Source organism: Pyricularia pennisetigena, chromosome 5 (assembly GCF_004337985.1).
Source record: "Pyricularia pennisetigena strain Br36 chromosome 5, whole genome shotgun sequence".
NCBI classification, from domain to species: domain Eukaryota; kingdom Fungi; phylum Ascomycota; class Sordariomycetes; order Magnaporthales; family Pyriculariaceae; genus Pyricularia; species Pyricularia pennisetigena.
In genome coordinates, this window is record NC_043743.1 from 3,089,949 (window position 1) to 3,107,325 (window position 17,377).

Consider the following 17,377-nt stretch of genomic DNA (forward strand, 5'->3'; position numbering starts at 1 on the left):
TTTTTTTGCGGGTGGAACAAGTGAACCTGGAAAAGGAAACCGAGAATATTTTTAGAGATTGATTTCGCACGCAGGGCATAATAATATCGTTCGTGCACGGGCTGGCGTAACCAGAACGCAATAGTCCGAACATGCCGGGGGACCGGAAATATCAAGTTAGAGAGATTCGTGTGCAATCTCGGCTTCCATCATTGCTGGCATTGTCGGCATAAAAAAAAAGGAAACCAAAAACTCGCCAAACCTGAGATTGAGATCTCGCGCGTGAATGGAGTCAAGGCTACATTAATCAATGACTAGTGTACACATTAAAGCCGCGAATACAATGGGGTATAGTAGCAATCAGGCCTCGCTGAAAGGAAAAACATCGCACAAACTATTTTACATCAAATCTTTTTTGACAGTCGAACACAAACACAGACAGCGCGAAATGTGGATTTGGATGTGATTACAAAGACAGCTCGGCTCAAAATAATAATAATAATAATAATCACACAGCCAAGTCACAGGACAAGACGACTATGTCGATGGCGCGAGGTATGCCGAGAGTTGTGGAAGCCACATCCAACAAACGACGACCAGCACAGCAGCTAGCAGCAGCCACTGGAGCTCTATGGTGAGCCGAGACTTGAGCCAGCTGCGGATGCGCTGGAGTGGCTGCTGGCGGTGGGCGCAGACCGGGGTGCCGAAGACCAGACAACCCAGGCCGGGACGACTGTCGCACTCGACGTGCTCACGGCGTCGTTGCATGAGAAGCCTGTTGTGTGTGTGTGTGTGTGAGAGAGAGACGGTGAACCTGATAGTCAGCATTTTGTTCTGCACGCAAATATAAAAAGCGAGATGAGACCGATATTACATAAAATGGGTACTAAGAAGTAAAAAAAAAAAAAAAAGAAGAGGAAGAAGAAAAGAAAGTTTGAAGATAAGAAGAAGAAAAACATAAAGAGACATACCTCACACTACCCCTGCAAAATCGCAGATCACTCCCCAGATCACAGCGCGTGTCGTTTGGGCATTCAAGGTGCAGCCGGCGCCTCTGCATAAGCCACGAAACCTTGAGCTTGACGCCCGTGTAGACCAAGTGGTAAAAGTGTCTGCTCGTGTGCTTGAGCGAGAGCGCATCCGGGTAGATGAGCTCTTTGCTGATGAGTATGTGCAGCTCGGTGGGGAGGTCCATGAGCGAGAGTCCTACCCGGCCTCCCGTGGTGGGCGTCGTGGTGGCGGCGGCGGCGGCGGCAGCAGCAGCAGCAGCGGATGGTGGTGGTGGTGGTGGTGGTGGTAGGCTTTCGCCGAGCACGGCCTTTCCCCGGTGGTGCAGCTGCTCCTCCCCGGCGTCGGCCAAGGCCCGTGGGTGGGGTTGGAAGTTTTGCGACATGGATTGGGTGACGGACGGAAAAAATTACTACTTTTGGACGAGGAGACGAAAATGGGAAGGACGATTGAGAAGAGATGAACGGGGCGCGGACAGCGACGGGGAAAAAGGCTTCGGAGGGGAGGTTTCCCTGTTATAAAACAAGTCATTGAAGGTTTAAACGCTCGTCAAAAACGAAATAAAAATGCCTTGACATGGGACGAAGTTGCTGCTGCCTTGGATTTGAACAGTGCTTGGTCACTTGTCAATTGAGAGCTGACATGACCATGGGCTCTGTTGATTGGCACAGCCCACGGCTCTGTGAGACTGCGCAATACGGGCCTCAACTGGCCGCTGTTCTGGGTGCTAAGTGCTGAAGAAAAGTGTAAAAAGTGGTTTGTGGACACCCAGTTCGTATCGTTCATATTTTACATGCATTTTAATAACACTTACATAGCTGGACACGGCCAATATTCATTCACATCAATTACCTACCCCCGCCCATGAGGTACTAATTACTTGGTGCCTTTTCGTCCAATGTATATTTCTTCAAGTAAACAACTGCCAAAAATCACAACAGTTATAAGTTTTCTTCCCAATGATTTCCGAGTTATGACGCCAGGTTTCTTCTCGATCCCTTGCGATCCCTTCCCTCACGTGATGACGTGAGTGGTCACAACAACTCGCGTCTGCCGGATCGCATTGTTATGGTTGGTGGGGATCGGGAGGCAACTCGCATTGCGACAAAGCCCAGCGCCTCCCAACCCAAACGTCTGTAGGTTGAGGCCGCTTTCCACCCCCTCACAATGCATCCACCCGTGCAGCGACGCAATGGCTCGACCGAATTTGCAAGATGATGAAGACGAGTTTGGCTGGGATCTCTCGCTAGAGGACGAACTGCTCCTTTCCAACATTGCAGACCACGCTCAAGACCCGGCCCGACGTCCCCGCTCGTCTAGCGCCGGCTCTGAGACAACCATCACCACTATAACCACTGTCGACCAGCGTGCGACAGCAAAAATACTGCTTCCGGCGCGGTCTTCAAACCCCATCTCTAACCTCCAGGCCGACATCACAGCCGCGTTCCCCGCGAGTCCCTGGACCGAAGTCATCGACATTGACAGCCTCGCCGACACTGCCTCAATCGGGCCACGGCTCGGCTATGACAATGGCGCGCGCAATGCACGCTTCGATGGGTTTAATGGCCAGAGACACGTCGGCTCGGGCTCTACCGTATCGAACATTTCTGAACAAAGCGCCGACCTTGCATACGGCAAGCAAGCGGACGTACGCTACCCCGATTGTAAGTCCACAATCGACTTTCATTTGTACTTTAACAACTTGCCAAAAAAAAAAGGAACCCACTCGACGACGGCAAACTTCTAACTAACTCGGAAGCGTCTAGTGAGCATCCCACTATTGGCTATCAAACCTGCTCCAAACCCCGATATTGAAGATTTGCCCCAATCTTCCTCCTCCGGTAACGAGGCGGTAAAACCTCTCAAATCACCACTCGCTCGCTTCCGAACCTTTCCCAAAAAACCACTGTCCGTCACGGACTTTTCATCGCTGGTATGGTGCGAGCAGCAGCACGAGTACACCCTCACGCGGCTCGGAGGGCGCAAGCCCAGGACGGCGGCCATGAAGAGCGGCACCAAGATACACGAGCAGCTCGAGCGCGAGGTGTACAGGACGGTGCGCGTCGAGATCATGACGAAAGAAGACGCGTTTGGGCTCAAGATCTGGAACATCATACAGGGTCTGCGCACGCTTCGGGACGACGGCCTGACGCGCGAGCTTGAAGTGTGGGGTTTGGTGGACGGCCATGTCGTCAACGGCTTGATCGACGGCCTCAGCGTCCAGCATCCAGATCCTCAGTTTGAGGAGGAGCTTTTGAGTCAGTCTGGGAGTCAGGAGGAGGCTGCTAGGTTGAGTGAGAACCACAAGATTACCGACTTCTTCGCAGGTGTGAATCCGTCGCAGGAGCTGAGAGGGCCGGCTCGCAAGGTTTGGCTGTTTGACGTCAAGACCAGAGGGCACTGGTCTCTACCCAGCAAGGTTCATCTGCGGCCCGCCATGATACAGCTGTATCTCTATCACCGTTTCTTGGCGGATATGGCTGCGGGTAGACTTGACTATTTGCACGTTTACCGACGATACGGTCTCGACCCAGACCTCCCATTCTCCGACCTCTTTCTCGCTCAGATCGGGTCTTTGCATGACGAGGTCTTTCAGGACTCGACCTCAACGCCGCCATCACCGGATCCTTCATCACAGGATAGCGACTATTCAAGTGGAACCGAGGCCACGACCGCAGCAACGTCAGCTCCATCCTCCATGCCTGCAGAGGAGCGACTTCGCTATCGATCTCTGAGGCAACTCATTCCACTACTCAAGAATGAGCTCAAGCAAACGTTTCCAAGAGGTGAAGCTTCGCTCGGTCAAGTCGTCTCAATCGAATATCGGTACAGGGGTCTGCCGAAGCGAAAGAAGGAGATGGATATTGACCTGAGCATGGAAGACGAGGAAGACTCTGATGTGGGCGCTCTCATCGGGCATCATAATTTCAACGTTGCCGACGAGAACCTGCCTTCCTGTCTGGAGGACCACATGGAGTGGTGGCGTGGCGAGCGTCCAGCCAACGGAGTCCCCGTCGAAGAGGCGGACAAGTGCCGCTATTGCCAGTTTGCCGACATTTGCGAGTGGCGGGCCGCGAATCACCTGAAGCTGCTTGAGGAAAGTCGGCAGCGGAAAGCAAGGGCCGCCGGCTCTGCACAGAAGGGCAAATGGAGAAAGTATGCATAAGATTGCTTGGCATTCATCCCTACCCTGCTGGCTCCCATTTTGCCCGAAGGATATTCGATTATAGTCTTGACTATTATATTTGCGTGTGTCGGTCAGTCATGAGTTCCTCATGCTTGCACACGTGTCGCCGTGGCTGCCCCAAAGTCAACCGCGATACCGATACCACTCATTCAGTCATGTTCAGATGACGTGCATTTTCAATGCTGCTTCCGCGTATGCCGCAAAGCATCTATCTACATGCTCTCGTCGTTGCTCAATACGTTCCGCGCTATTTTATTCGCAATACATATGGTCCAGGCTCTTCTACCCAATAAAAAAAAAAAAAAAAAAAAAAACCTTGGACTTTGGCACCCTTGATAGGCCAAATTGGGCATGAAGCCTACCTACGTTCTGGCTAGTTGGTTCCTACCTGGAACTCTGTGAGCTTGAGCGGTTCGCAGCGATTTCCCCAAGAGTCATGAAGCTCTATATTCTCCGAAACAGTCATTTGCTTTGCCCTGTCAGCTGCTAGCCGATAATCGATTAATGAATCGCCATCTAGCTCATCCCTACCAGACTTTAAATTTTGGCCGGGCGCGGGGTCACGGTTTACATATACTTTGCACGAGAGATTCGGCAAGACAATTAACTATATATATATATATATATGGTCGTCGGAAGTTGCCCCCAGAATACATCAAGTCCGGACGGAACGAATCTTAACCCATTGGCTCGGGGCTATTCGAGGGCCCTCTATGGACCAAAAACTGGAAGCATAACCTAGGGATTTAGAAAGCTTCCTTCCATGCATTAATTACCTCGCAGCTATTGGAAAGCATCCCATCAGCTCGGCAAGCGAATCTGGTCTGTTTTTTTGCGTCGATTCAGTCGAGCCTGTTCCGCTGATCGGTTTAGTTTGAGTTGCAGGCTTCGGTGACTAGAACTAGATATAGTTTAATAAATACCGCGTCGCTCCCGCTGCAATATATACTGACAAAAGGTTGGAACATGCCGACGCCTTTGGTCACTGCCCACTCCCCTCAAACTCTCCGCTGCCGTCACAATCGCTCGCCCCCAGAACCCTGGTGGAGAAAACAAAATGCCTTCACTCTCCCTCACTACCGGGGGGCTACTGCTCGTCGCGGTGGGCGCACGGTTCGCGAGCGCCCAGTTCGACCCGCTGCACTACGTCAACCCGCTCGTGGGCGCCAGCAACGGCGGCAACGTGTTTGCCGGCGCGACGCTGCCGTACGGCATGGCCAAGGCGGTGGCCGACACCAACGCGCAAGGCAACCAGGGCGGCTTCACGCTGGACCGCGACGCCTCGGTGACGGGCTTCAGCGCCATGCACGACTCGGGCGTCGGCGGCAACCCGTCGCTGGGCACGTTTCCGATCTTTGGGTACGCGGGCTGCAAGGGCGGCGACGTAAACAGCTGCGCGTTTCCGAAGCGGTCCAGGGCGGCGTTCGGTGCCTTCAAGGCCCAGAACGTGTCGTCCACGCCGGGGTACTTTGGCATCAGGTTGGACTCGGGCCTCAAGGTCGACATGACGACCACGGCGAGGACGGCGCTGTTTCGGTTCGCGTTCCCTGCAAAGGCGTCGGATGGTAGGCCGTCGGAGCCGGTGCTGTTTCAGGATCTGTCGGATCTGTCGGATTCGAGGCAGGATAACGGGACGGTTACGGTTGATGCGCAGACTGGGCGGATCATTGGAAATGGTATGTCCTCTCGGATCGGGATTTTATGTTTTGTCATTTTTGCCAAGCCCCTTTGGTTTACCAGCTGACAATACGTGACAAAAACAAAAACAAAACAACAGCCCGTTTCCAGCCCAGCTTTGGGCAAGGCAGCTACGTTTCCTATTTCTGCACCGACTTTAAGGGCGCCGAGATCCTCGATGCGGGCATCTGGGTCGACAGCCGAGCTTCCAACAAGATCAAGACGCTTGGCGTGTCGCGGGGCATAAACGGTTACCCTCTCCCGGCGGGCGCCTATGTGCGGTTCAAAAACGGCGACAAGCCGATCCTGGCCCGCACCGCCACCAGCTTCATCAGCACCGACCAGGCCTGCCGCACCGCGGAGCGGGAGATGCCAAACTTTGACTTCCAGTCGGCGCAGGACGCGGCGGCCGCTGCGTGGCGGAAGAAGCTGTCCGTCATCGAGGTCGACTCGGTCGGCATCGACAAGTCCCACGTCACGAATCTGTACAGCGGCATCTACCGCACCATGATCAGCCCGCAAAACTACACGGGCGAGAACCCGCTGTACGGAGAGGGCAACGCCGAGCCGTACTTTGATTCGTACTACTGCCTCTGGGACTCGTTCCGGTCGCAGATGCCGTTCCTGGTCGTGGTCGACCCGGCGGCCATGGCGCAGATGGTCCGGTCGCTCATCGACATCTACCGCCACGTCGGCTGGCTGCCCGACTGCCGCATGTCGCTGTGCAAAGGGCTGACGCAGGGCGGGTCCAACGCCGACAACGTGCTGGCCGACGCGTACGTCAAGGGCATCAAGGACGGCATAGACTGGAATGCCGGGTACGACGCCGTGGTCAAGGACGCCGAGGAGGAGCCGTACGACTGGTCGGTCGAGGGCCGCGGCGGGCTCGACAGCTGGAAGGACCTCGGGTACATACCCGTGCAGGACTTTGACTACAAGGGGTTCGGGACCCTGACCAGGAGCGTGTCGCGCACGCTCGAGTACAGCTACAACGACTTTTGCGTGTCGCAGATCGCGGGGGGTCTGGGCAAGCAGCAGGACAAGGAGAAGTATCGTGGACGCAGCGGGAACTGGCAGGCTCTGTTCAAGAAGGACCAGACGTCCAGGTTTGACAACGGGACCGATACTGGGTTCAAGGGCTTCTTCCAGCCCAAGTTTATGAACCAGACGTTTGGGTATCAGAACCCTCTGAACTGCAGCAACATCTCCAAAACAGGCGGATCCTGCTCGCTGCAGAACAACGGCCAGGAGACGTATGAGAGCAGCTTGTGGGAGTATGGGTTGTGAGTTTTGACAATCTGGACACATTTTAGACAGCAGACAGAAGAAGAAGAAGAAGAAAAATCTAACTAACACGCCCTCTTCAGCTTCGTCCCTCACGACCAGGCCAAGCTAGTCGCCATGTACGGCGGGCCATCCGAGTTCGTCCGACGGCTCGACTTCCTCCACGACCGCAACATCACCTACATCGGCAACGAACCCTCCTTCCTGACCGTGTACCAGTACCACTACGCCGGGCGGCCGGGGCTCTCGGCGAAGCGGGCGCACTTTTACATCCCGCGGTTCTTCTCCCCGACGCCGGGCGGGCTGCCGGGGAACGACGACGGCGGGGCCATGGGCTCGTTTGTGGCCTTTGGCATGCTGGGCATGTTTCCGAACCCGGGCCAGGACGTCTACCTCATCACGCCGCCCTTCTTCCGGGCGGTCAACATCACGAACCCGGACACGGGCAAGACGGCGCGGATCAAGACGGTCGGGTTCGACACCGAGTACAGGAACGTGTACATCCAGAGCGCGACGCTGGACGGGAAGCCGTACAACAAGAACTGGATCCAGCATTCCTTCTTCACCGAGGGCAAGGAGCTCGTGCTGACCTTGGGCCCGACGGAGAGCAAGTGGGGTACCAGGGTCGAGGACTTGCCGCCGAGCTTGAGCCAGTATGTAGGGTTTGGAGAGCAGCAGGAGAGGAGCCTTGGCGATGCCGAGGTGCGTGGAGGTAATTACAAGAGCGAGTTTGCGAGGTTTGCCGCTGGAACTGGTCTGTAAAAAAAAAAAAAAAAAAAAAAGAAAAAAAAAAAAAAGATCAAGGGTTGGACAAAAGATAAGTGCGTTTTTTCTCATTATATGTACTTGTGGGGGAAAAAAATCTAATATGCTGGGCCTGTCTAATTTTATATCCTATGCCGCGCCCCCCCTTTTTTTTCTGATGCTATATACGTCTGTATATGCTTTCCGAACCCAGCGGGTGATATTCCTCCAGATGCATCCGAACAAAGGAAAGAAATAAAGAAAGAAAAAAAAAAAAAGAGAAAAGGCCAAATGGCTCATCAAGTCGCCCTCCTTACCCTCACCGGCACCAGGATCAACACCACCCAGCGCACGCAGCCGGTCGCGTCCTTCAACGGCGTCCAATGGAAGGCGACCTCGCGCCCGTGCCGCGAGGCGTCATCGGCCGAGTGATGCACATGCCTCCAGTCCGTCAGGCGCTCCAGCGCCGCCTCGACGCTCCACTGCAGATCGGAGCCGGCAGCGCCGTGACAGCCCGGCGGCGGCGGCGGCGTGGCAGCAGCAGAACCCAGGAACGCCGCCCCGCCGCCGCCGCCGCCGCCACCCACGCGCAGCCTGACGCTGACGCTCTCTCCGCCCGCGACCTTGGCCACGATGCCCCGCCGCACCGTCTTGGGCACGGCGACCGTCTCGCCCAGCACGTCGAACACGTCTCGGTCGCGCACGTCGTTCTCGGCCGTCGACGACGACAGTCCCAGCGCCGCCAGCGCGCCCGCCGACGCGAACGCGCACCGCAGCTGGTGCCGCTGGCTGCTGCTGCCCCGCGACGCCTTGTCGTCCGCCGCGTACTCGAGCACCATCTGCCGTGCGTAGGGGCCCGGGTGGTCCGGGCATGATGGCGGTGGTTGCGTGGCGGCGGCGGCGGCGGTGGCGTCTAGGGTCGACGATGCTATAGTGTTTGGCGTTGTGCTTCGGGAGCTGGCGGACGTGGAGCCAGGTGGAGGGTGGAGTTGGTCCGGGCCCGGGTAGGAGGATGAGGCCTGCTCGGGGAAGGTGGAGGCGCGGGACTGGGCGCGGGATCCCCTCGAGTCTGCGCTGTGGTTCTTGCGGAAGCTCATGAAGCTGAAGCCGCGGGTTGTGGAGCGCCGCTTTGGTTGTTGTTGTTGTTGTTTTTGTTGTGCGGCTTCCATGAATTCCTGGCTGGGGCTGTTGAACCGGCCAGTGCAGGATGGGGAAGGGGCGGTGATGGAGTGGGCGAGCCCGAGGATGGGGGATGACGACTGCGACGACGACGACGAAGAAGAAGATGACGATGATGATGTTAAAGGCGGTAACCTGTCGGGCTCGGATGGCCTCACGCTCAGTATCTCGAGCACCTCCTTGTCGGACCCTACGGCCTCGGATATGTTGACCTGCGCATTGAGATGGTAGGCGATCCTCCCGGAGCTGGTCCTCAGGGGGCAGACGAAGAGCAGATTCCAGAAGGGCTTGAGGTTGCCGTCGGCGTCGCGGGCGTAGTTGAGCACCGTCTCGACCTTGCCTTCTCCGGCGTGACTCGGCGGCTCGCCCACGCTGCCCACGCTACCTGCGCTGCCCGCGCTGACAGCGCTCTGGACCCTCGTGACGCCGAGGTTCTGCAGGCCGCCTCCCTGCAGGAAGCGGCAGTTCTGACCAATGACCTCCTCGCGCGGGCAGCCGCTCAGGCCCAGGAAGCCGTCGGACGCAAACGCGATCGGGTTGTCGGGCAGCAGCGGGTCGGTGAGGCAAAAGGACGTGGCCAGGCCCGGGAAGCGGGACTGGAACGAGCCCCTGTTGGCGGTGGCGAGGGCGGCCTCGGTGGCGAGCGAGAGCTGGTTCTTGACGAAGCCCGGGTAGAGGTCGCGGACGATGCGCTGCTCGACGTGAGCCTTGGCGTCGCGGAACACGTTCTCGAGCGCCGGGAGCACCGAGGCGGTGATGTGCTTGACGTCGGCGTTGAGGTGGCGCGACGTGCTGGACGGGAGGTGCAGCGGCGTCGTGGCTGCGAAGGACGTGTTTTCTGTGCTGATGCGCGATAGGCTGGCCGTGACGCTGTTTACGGATTGTTGGTACTCTTTGAGCTGGTGAATGGGGGGTTTGTTTTGAGTTTAGTATCAGCTCAGCTTTGGGAACTTTTTTTTTTTTTTCCTTCTTGTGCTTGTCTTGCACCGCAGGATCAAAACTACTAACCTTGGCTAGAAACTCCATTCCGTCCGTCGACTTGTGCCTCTCGGCGTACCACATCAACCTGTCAAACGTCGTCTGGCTCTGCAGCACAATCTGGATGACATCCTTGGTAAAGAATTCCGGCACGCACAGCACCGGACATGACCCCGTCCTCGAAGGCGCCGAGGTCAGCACGCTCGCCACGCTCTCCCTCTTGCTGTTCCTGTACGGATTAGACGACGTCAAAGCCGCCTCACCGCCGCCAGCCGCGTCCTGCCGGCCCGTCCGCGGCCTAAACGCCGAGTCGATGGCAAAGGTGGTGGTGTTGTCCTGGTTGAAGAAGCTTGGCGTGATGGGCGACCCGTCCAGGTTGCTGTAGTCGGTGTACTGCCTGAACGCGGCCGAGTTCGTGTGCAGCGACAGGCCAGAGTTGCTGCGCAGCCGCAGCGGCAGGGCCAGCGTGTCCCGCTTGTTGGCAGAACGAGGCGAGTGGGGAGTGGGCGGTGGTGAGATGACGGCGACTGTGGTTGTGCAGAAATTTGCAGTCTTGTTGAGCGAGTCGAATCGCTGCAGAGGCGCCACGGGGGAGCTGCGTCGCCTGCTGCTGAGACTGATGCTTGCGTGTGGGTTGCTCAAGAGGCTGACGGTTTGCGCTTGAGATTGGACCGAAGGCTTGCCCACTGCTGGGTCATCCCGCGGTTTAGACATTTTTTTTTTTTTTTTTTTTTTTTTTTGTCTCTCTCTTTTTATTGATCAAATGTTGGCTTTTTATTTCTGAGGAATTGACGACTTCCTTCAATCCGTGGCATGGCAACTTACCCACCTCAAAGGTTGTATATAGGTAGATCCTTAGCAAATTGCACAAGCTCTCACGATTAGGAATGGGTGCCAAATGACTCTTGTATACCTTGTATCTCTCTACTCATTCCAAACGTGAGCGTCCATGCACGCACGAATTGGACTTGCAGCAGTTTTAGTGCACCGTTAGATCCGGAACAGCCATCTCAGGGGTGAACGGGCCACCGGGCCAAGAAGGTGAAGGCTTCTTTTTGATCTTCTGTGCGTTGGCGCCGTGGATCGCCGGACTTTTTGACCTCTAAATGATCAACATGGGAGGGTCGGGGAAGCTGTCGAGGACGAACCGAGCGAGTCGTTGACATGTAGTGCTTGACAACAACATGTGCACGCATGAGATGGTACATCCCGGACAGCCGCACTACGTCATCATGGCGATTTTATCAATTTACACGACTTGTACAATATACAATCTTTGTTTCTAAAAGATAGCCAACGCCGGTTTTACCTTGGCGGACTGCAGCAGGATCCTGCAAATAAATTAGAAAACAATGCCCAACACCCAGCAACAATCCCACCCTCCGACAGCCAGCTAACCCGGTCACGCCGTCTCCCTCTCGAGTGAGTGCGCGTGCACGTCTGCTATCGCGAGCGTTCACGGTCCTCCCCCCTTTTTTTTGCTAGCCTCTGGCTAGACGACCGCGCCGCCCGCGCAGCGATCGCGATTTAGCGTCGGTCGCCAATCAGTCAAGCGCGAAACTCTCGTATTCTGGGCATCCGCTCACGTGCAAACCCATCTTCGTCTCGTTCTTTGTTATTTTTTTTTTTTTTAGTTCAAGCGTTGAGTTGGGGAATCCCTCGTCCGACAAAAAAAAATATCCTGGGTTTTTGTTGCCGCCGTCACAAAGGAAATAATAAAAAAAAATCCTTCGAATGAGGGCCAAATTTCATGCCAGGGAATGTAGCACCCAGCCATCTACTCTTTACTCTAGGCAGATGGAAGGATCAGTGGCCGGACCACCAAGCGCTCCCAATCTTTTGGGATCATCTAAACCCGCAGACACATTTGGCAATTTGAATTGAATTCGGAGGGGAAGGTGAGGGCGGGGGCAGTCTCTCCGGTCTTGCTTGACCTTTCGCCCTTGGACATGTCTTTCCTTTTTGACACACACGATTGGCAGGGGAACGGGCTTTTTACCATTGCCTAAACAAGCGCGCTCTTGTCTTGTCTTCTGTGCGCTCAGAAAGTGAAAGTTGAAATGGTACGACTTTTGTCTGTGTGTGCAAATCAGGAGCGCACATTTGTTCGATTAGTTTCTTTCCCAAATGAGTATATTTACGAATTTTGAATTTGACAAAACCGCAATGCAACCTGCTTGACAAAAAAAATAAATTTGCCCAAGTCAGCAAGCCAACCAAAAGAGGAAGAAGACGCGAGTCATCTGTGCGAGGGAGAAAAAGGAAAGAAAAAAAAAAAAAAAAAACCAAACAAACCATAGCAGTCACGTGTCTCTCTCTCTCACGTCTCCCCGGCATCCAGCGCGTAGCTCAACCCGTTGCCCACGTGCACAATCTTGGCTCTCCCGTCCGTCCCATCCCCAGCGAGCTTCGCCTTGTCCCCCAGGGCTTCGGATACGAGATAGCCAGCGGGGCCGCTGTAGGTGTACATGGAGTCGTGCGTCGGGATCCACACCCTGGTCCTGATCAGTGCCGCCAGCTCCGCCCCGCTGGCGCCGCCGCGAATGTTTCTGAACCACAGCGTGCGGCTCTCCTTGGTCGGGTGTAGCATCGCCAGGAAGCGCAGCGGCGGGCTGGCCTGACCCAGGGCCTGCGCGCCGGCGCTGTCGGTGCGAATTCCGTGCGGCCCGTCGAGCACGGCGTCGTAGGCGTCCGCAGACGCTTCCGTCTCCCAGGCGATCACCCCGACCGACATGAGGGAGTTGTCGCCCTTGACTCCAAAGGTCCAGATCCACGGCGGCAGCAGCCGTAGCGGGGTCTGCTGCTGTTGCTGCTGCTGCTGCTGCTGTTGTTGTTGCTCCTTGTCCATGCACCCCCGCCAGTCCCGTATCTCGTCTGCCATCTGTAGTCGCGCTCCGACCGTGTCGAAATGCCCCATGTCTCGGACCGCCTTGTCGGTTCCCGGTACGGTCAGCACAGGGATCGTCGGGTCAAAGGTCGCCAGCGACCGAGCACTGACGTGGTCGGACGTCTTTTGGCCCAGAACGATGGCGCCGATGCGGGATCGCTTCTGCTCCGACGCCGCTGGACTGAAGCCCGCGGCCGCGTCGATCTCGGCGCAAATGGTCTCGACGTCGGCGCCCGACGACGCGGCCGGTGGGCTCACGTGGCCAAAGGATATGATCCAGGCGATGATGCCGGTGGTGGGTGGACCCGTCAGCCACGGATCCGACACTATGTGGTAATAGGGCGAGGTGTTGGGACTCCGGTGTCTTGTCGGCACTGGAATGGAGAACAGCCACGAGTTGTCGCCATTTAGTGATGTGATTATGGGTGCGGGGGTGGCGCCTGGCTTGTCGAAATGTGCATTGAGGATTTCTGCACGTCGATCTTTAATTGACATGGTGTTTTTTTTTTTGTTTTTGTTTCAAAAGATCAATCTTTTTCGGTGCAACGCTTTGATGCCGTTGGATAAACTCTTGAGTTGGTGAGGCATCTAAAGCTCAAGTCAAGGTCGGCAAGGTGAGTACGCGCTGGGTAAAGACAGCCAAGTCGTGTTTCTCGACCTCCTGCGGCTCAAAGAAAAGAATGCTTGGTTTGTTTTGGGATCATGGAAGGAAGGGCGGGCTGATGTGAGATTGTCCCGGCTAGAATTTCCACAATTAATTATGGCTGCCTACGATAGCAACTGTCGCTTTGTTGGTGGCCAATGAAAATCAGCAGTAACCGGCAACCCACCCACGAAAGCTCTAATCTCAGCAGATAACAAGGATCCTGGAACAAACCACCCCGAAGGTATACGGATTCCAGGTATGTTGTTATGCAAAAGACAAGGCAAAAACATGGCAAAAGCAAGGCAACAAAAAGATCATGTTCTGTGATTTCGCACAGAAAATGAACCTTTATATCTACCTACCTACCCTGGCTAGGAAATTTACATGTATAAAAACAATAAATGTCCAAATTGATCGAACAAGGTACCTTGTGACCGGCCCACTCACCTTGGGTGCAAAACGCCAGCCTAACACGCAGTAACCGTCACAGGGCTAGCAGTCTCTGTAACAACGACCATCTGCACCGTTGTAAAAGTAGCGACCAGGTAATCAACCACCTCGGTGACCATGCTCGTCACCACGCTGCCGTCGCGCAGACCAACGGTCGGATACGTCCGGGTCTCGACCCTCTGCAGATCCTGCGCGGCCTCGCGGACGACCACGCGACCCGTCTCCATCCTCTTCACCTGAGCGCGCAGGGCGCCCGCGTTGCCGCGGCAGTCGGCCGTCGTCGTCGGCGTGACGGTCGCGGTGTACCACGGCTCCTGGACCACGGTGGTCGGGTTGTCGCACACGACGCTCCATTTCGTCGACGTGGCGTCCGGCACTGTCGACGTGACGGCCACCGTCGTGCCCTGCTTGACGCTGACGACGGTCCCCTCGCCCTTGAACCTGTCGATGGCCGGCGTGTAGGGCTCCGCGGTCGGCATGGGCCCGTCGGCCCACGACGAGACCTTGCCCGTCTTGACGCACACCTCGGTCCGGGTGGCGACCTCGAACGCCGTCGCCGACGGCCACACGACCGTGGTGCGCGTCGAGCTGACGTAGAGGCTCTCGACGAGCGTGTTGGTGCACAGCGTGCTCCACTTGGTCGTCCCCGTCGCCGCCTTCACCGTGCGCTGCGTGAAGGAGACCGCCGTCGTGGCCGGCACATTGGTGTTTGTCTCGGTCACGGTCGACTGGACCGTCACCGTGATGGTGTTGGTGATGGTGACCACCTCCCGCCCGCTCGGGTAGAGCGTCGAGTACGTGACGCAGCCAGAGGTGAGGGTCGAGCTGGTCGTGAAGGGGTACTCGGTCCAGGCCGCGCCCGGGTATTCGATCCAGCTGGTGCTGTCGAGGGGGTTCTTGGTGATGGTTGCCGGCGCCGCCGTCGTGGTAGTCACGGTGAACACAACCGAGGTCGGCCCTGGCTCCTGCCGCTGCTCCAGAGGACTGGCTGCCACTGATGCCAGGAGGGAGGCATACAAGGCCAAGAATCGTTTGATTTGCGCCATCTTTTATCTTGGGAGGTTTTTTTTTTTTTTTTTTTTTTTTTTTTTTTTTTTTTTTTTTTTCTCTTTTATATCTGCAGGAAGATGGCAAGTGTCTTGCAGTCTAACAAACCTATACCCTGGTACCCTGACCGCTTTGACTGTTGAAAACCGGGCTTGGGATAGATTTTTTTATATCAAAAACTTCCACCCCAACTGATGCCCTCGTCGCCGGAAAAATCTCCATTTTATATCCCACCCACCAACCACCAAAGATTCAATATTTGCGTCGGTTGCATGCAACGATTCTCCTCTTTTTGCACAACGGGGGCATTCCATCCGGCTCCATGTGCTATGCTGTATATTTGTGGCTTGGTTCTGTCTTGTCCGCTTTGCCCTCCAGCGAATGGCCGAGGGACCCGTCAGCCCTGCCGTTCTCGTGTTAGACTAGGGGGATGGGGGGCAGTGGTTCACTGGACTCTCATGACGCATTTTTCTTTTCTTTTTTTTTTTTTTCGGGGCAACCATGTGATGAACCGTGGTCTGCATATCATATCAAAACCTTGCAAACCTGTCAGGAGAGGGAGAAGAGCTTACAAACCCATGTGTAATTTTGACTTTTTTTTTTCTTTTGACACCTTCCGTGGTACCAAGTGAAGCACTGCATGGCTGAGTGGTATTTATTCCGGGGCGCTCGTGGCCTAGATGCGGGACTTGTCGTACTTGCGTTATATTAATCCCGTCAATAGATCCCCATTTCCCCGCATTCCCACCCTTCTTATGCCCACTTTCGGTCGATGTGAACCAAGTCCTGAACGTATTTGGTTATTACCAAATAACGACTGACTGAGATCGCGAGATTTCCTGTTTTGTCTTGTTTCTTGATCTGTAAGCTCGATTATGTTTTCCCTCAAATCCCCAGGCTTGGGGCTTTTGTTCCGTCAAACCCCGGTAGCAAAACACCCAACCCATACTCGCTCATCCCACATCGGCATTTGCAGGCTGGCTTAATAATGCGAGTAAAAGACCGCAAACCAACTGTGGCAGCGTCCCCGGTCGCATGTCGAGTCTTTGCCAAGGCACAGTTGCGGGAGATAATCACGCCATCTCCAGCATCTTTCCCCATCAGAACGCTAGACCCGCCATTCCCTACCTACCCCCGGCAAGCATGTTCGCTGGCCCCTGGGGATGGAGCCCATCACCGTTCCATTTAATAACGTGCCGCCTATTTTTTGCTCACTTGATCTGTTTCGACAGCTCTACCCTGTAGAGGCCTATATACAGACTCTCTCCCCCTCAGTGTGAGCTTAAAGAACAAGGGAAATTGTGGCACGATCGCCTTTGCCCGATCGAGCCATGTTGTGCCCGCCGCAGTGACGAGCTCCGTGACGTTATGGGCATATCATGCGTCACGGCCTAAACGGTACGGGGTATACACCAGCCACCCCGCAAAACAGACCCCGTTTTCCCGCCGCGGCCTCCACCAAAGGGCCGACCAGCGCGGAGCCAATCTATACCCACCTCGTCGCAATGGTTGGCTTTACGGCTCGGAACGGGGACAGCATGCAAGCCGACTGAATTGCATACCCGAAATGGCTCGGCTTGTAACCCGGTAGATGAGATTTCTCCGACTTATCAAAAGGTTGCATCGCGGATGGCTTCATCGGCCGGTTCGGAGGTTTTTCTTCTTTTCGTTTCTCTTTTTCTTACCAAGGTACTGTTCTGGGAGTTGAACAAGGGGGGTTGGCCCACTCGAGTACCGTGGCGCCATCAGCGACCGTGGGTATCATTGCTCGCCAAGTCGCGTGAAAGACTGCGAACCAGTTCCACCCCGCACGCAGTCTTCAATCTTGGAAAGAAAGGAGAGGAAAAAAAAAAAGAAAGAAATAAAATTCTCGTTGGTCTTTGGTGGTAGATGGTGGGTTGTACTCAAGCAAGCTTATTTCGAGGCCGACCAGCCGCCTAGGGCCCCAAGAAAATCCGCAAACACTCAATCATGCATAAAAAAATGCTTGTCCTCTGATGATCTCCAAATCGCTGGGTTGAGCGCTTGTATGACATGTCACAAAATGAAATTGAAGATGCCTTCGACTCAAGACAAGAAAAAAAAAAAAAAAAAAGAAAAAAAAAAAAAAGGTGCGCAAATCCCTTGGATGCTCTTAAACTCAGACATGTATATCTTGGATCCCCACACGACCACCTCGCCTTCCGCTGTAGCAATGCCATCGGGCCGTCGGCTTACCCGCGATGGATGTAACGTTTCAAGTGCAAGCGCCTGAGATTACCAGTAGAACTTGGTCGCGCACCCTCACAGACGATCCAATCAATGCCCTTTT

General features: G+C 55.4%; 6 protein-coding genes across 6 annotated transcripts; 2 read left to right on the plus strand and 4 right to left on the minus strand.

Moving 5' to 3' along the window:
- Positions 1–516: 516 nt before the first annotated feature.
- On the minus strand, positions 517–1,372 carry PpBr36_08857 (uncharacterized protein; the record flags this gene model as incomplete). The annotated part of the gene is made up of 2 exons (XM_029895982.1): positions 517–754; positions 951–1,372. 2 exons carry the CDS (start codon positions 1,370–1,372, stop codon positions 517–519), a joined length of 660 nt encoding a protein of 219 aa, XP_029746896.1.
- Positions 1,373–2,179: 807 nt separating this feature from the next.
- On the plus strand, positions 2,180–4,153 carry PpBr36_08858 (uncharacterized protein; the record flags this gene model as incomplete). Its single annotated transcript, XM_029895983.1, has 2 exons — positions 2,180–2,651; positions 2,754–4,153. The coding sequence occupies 2 exons, from the start codon at positions 2,180–2,182 to the stop codon at positions 4,151–4,153; spliced, it is 1,872 nt and encodes a 623-aa protein (XP_029746893.1).
- Positions 4,154–5,231: 1,078 nt separating this feature from the next.
- PpBr36_08859 (uncharacterized protein) lies at positions 5,232–7,897 on the plus strand (the record flags this gene model as incomplete). The annotated part of the gene is made up of 3 exons (XM_029895984.1): positions 5,232–5,850; positions 5,952–7,134; positions 7,219–7,897. The coding sequence occupies 3 exons, from the start codon at positions 5,232–5,234 to the stop codon at positions 7,895–7,897; spliced, it is 2,481 nt and encodes an 826-aa protein (XP_029746892.1).
- A 281-nt stretch (positions 7,898–8,178) lies between these two features.
- On the minus strand, positions 8,179–10,750 carry PpBr36_08860 (uncharacterized protein; the record flags this gene model as incomplete). Its single annotated transcript, XM_029895985.1, has 2 exons — positions 8,179–9,957; positions 10,067–10,750. 2 exons carry the CDS (start codon positions 10,748–10,750, stop codon positions 8,179–8,181), a joined length of 2,463 nt encoding a protein of 820 aa, XP_029747659.1.
- A 1,606-nt stretch (positions 10,751–12,356) lies between these two features.
- Positions 12,357–13,418, minus strand: PpBr36_08861 (uncharacterized protein; the record flags this gene model as incomplete). Its single annotated transcript, XM_029895986.1, has 1 exon — positions 12,357–13,418. The coding sequence occupies one exon, from the start codon at positions 13,416–13,418 to the stop codon at positions 12,357–12,359; it is 1,062 nt and encodes a 353-aa protein (XP_029747660.1).
- Positions 13,419–14,036: 618 nt separating this feature from the next.
- PpBr36_08862 (uncharacterized protein) lies at positions 14,037–15,065 on the minus strand (the record flags this gene model as incomplete). The annotated part of the gene is made up of 1 exon (XM_029895987.1): positions 14,037–15,065. One exon carries the CDS (start codon positions 15,063–15,065, stop codon positions 14,037–14,039), a length of 1,029 nt encoding a protein of 342 aa, XP_029747661.1.
- Between the last annotated feature and the right edge of the window lie 2,312 nt (positions 15,066–17,377).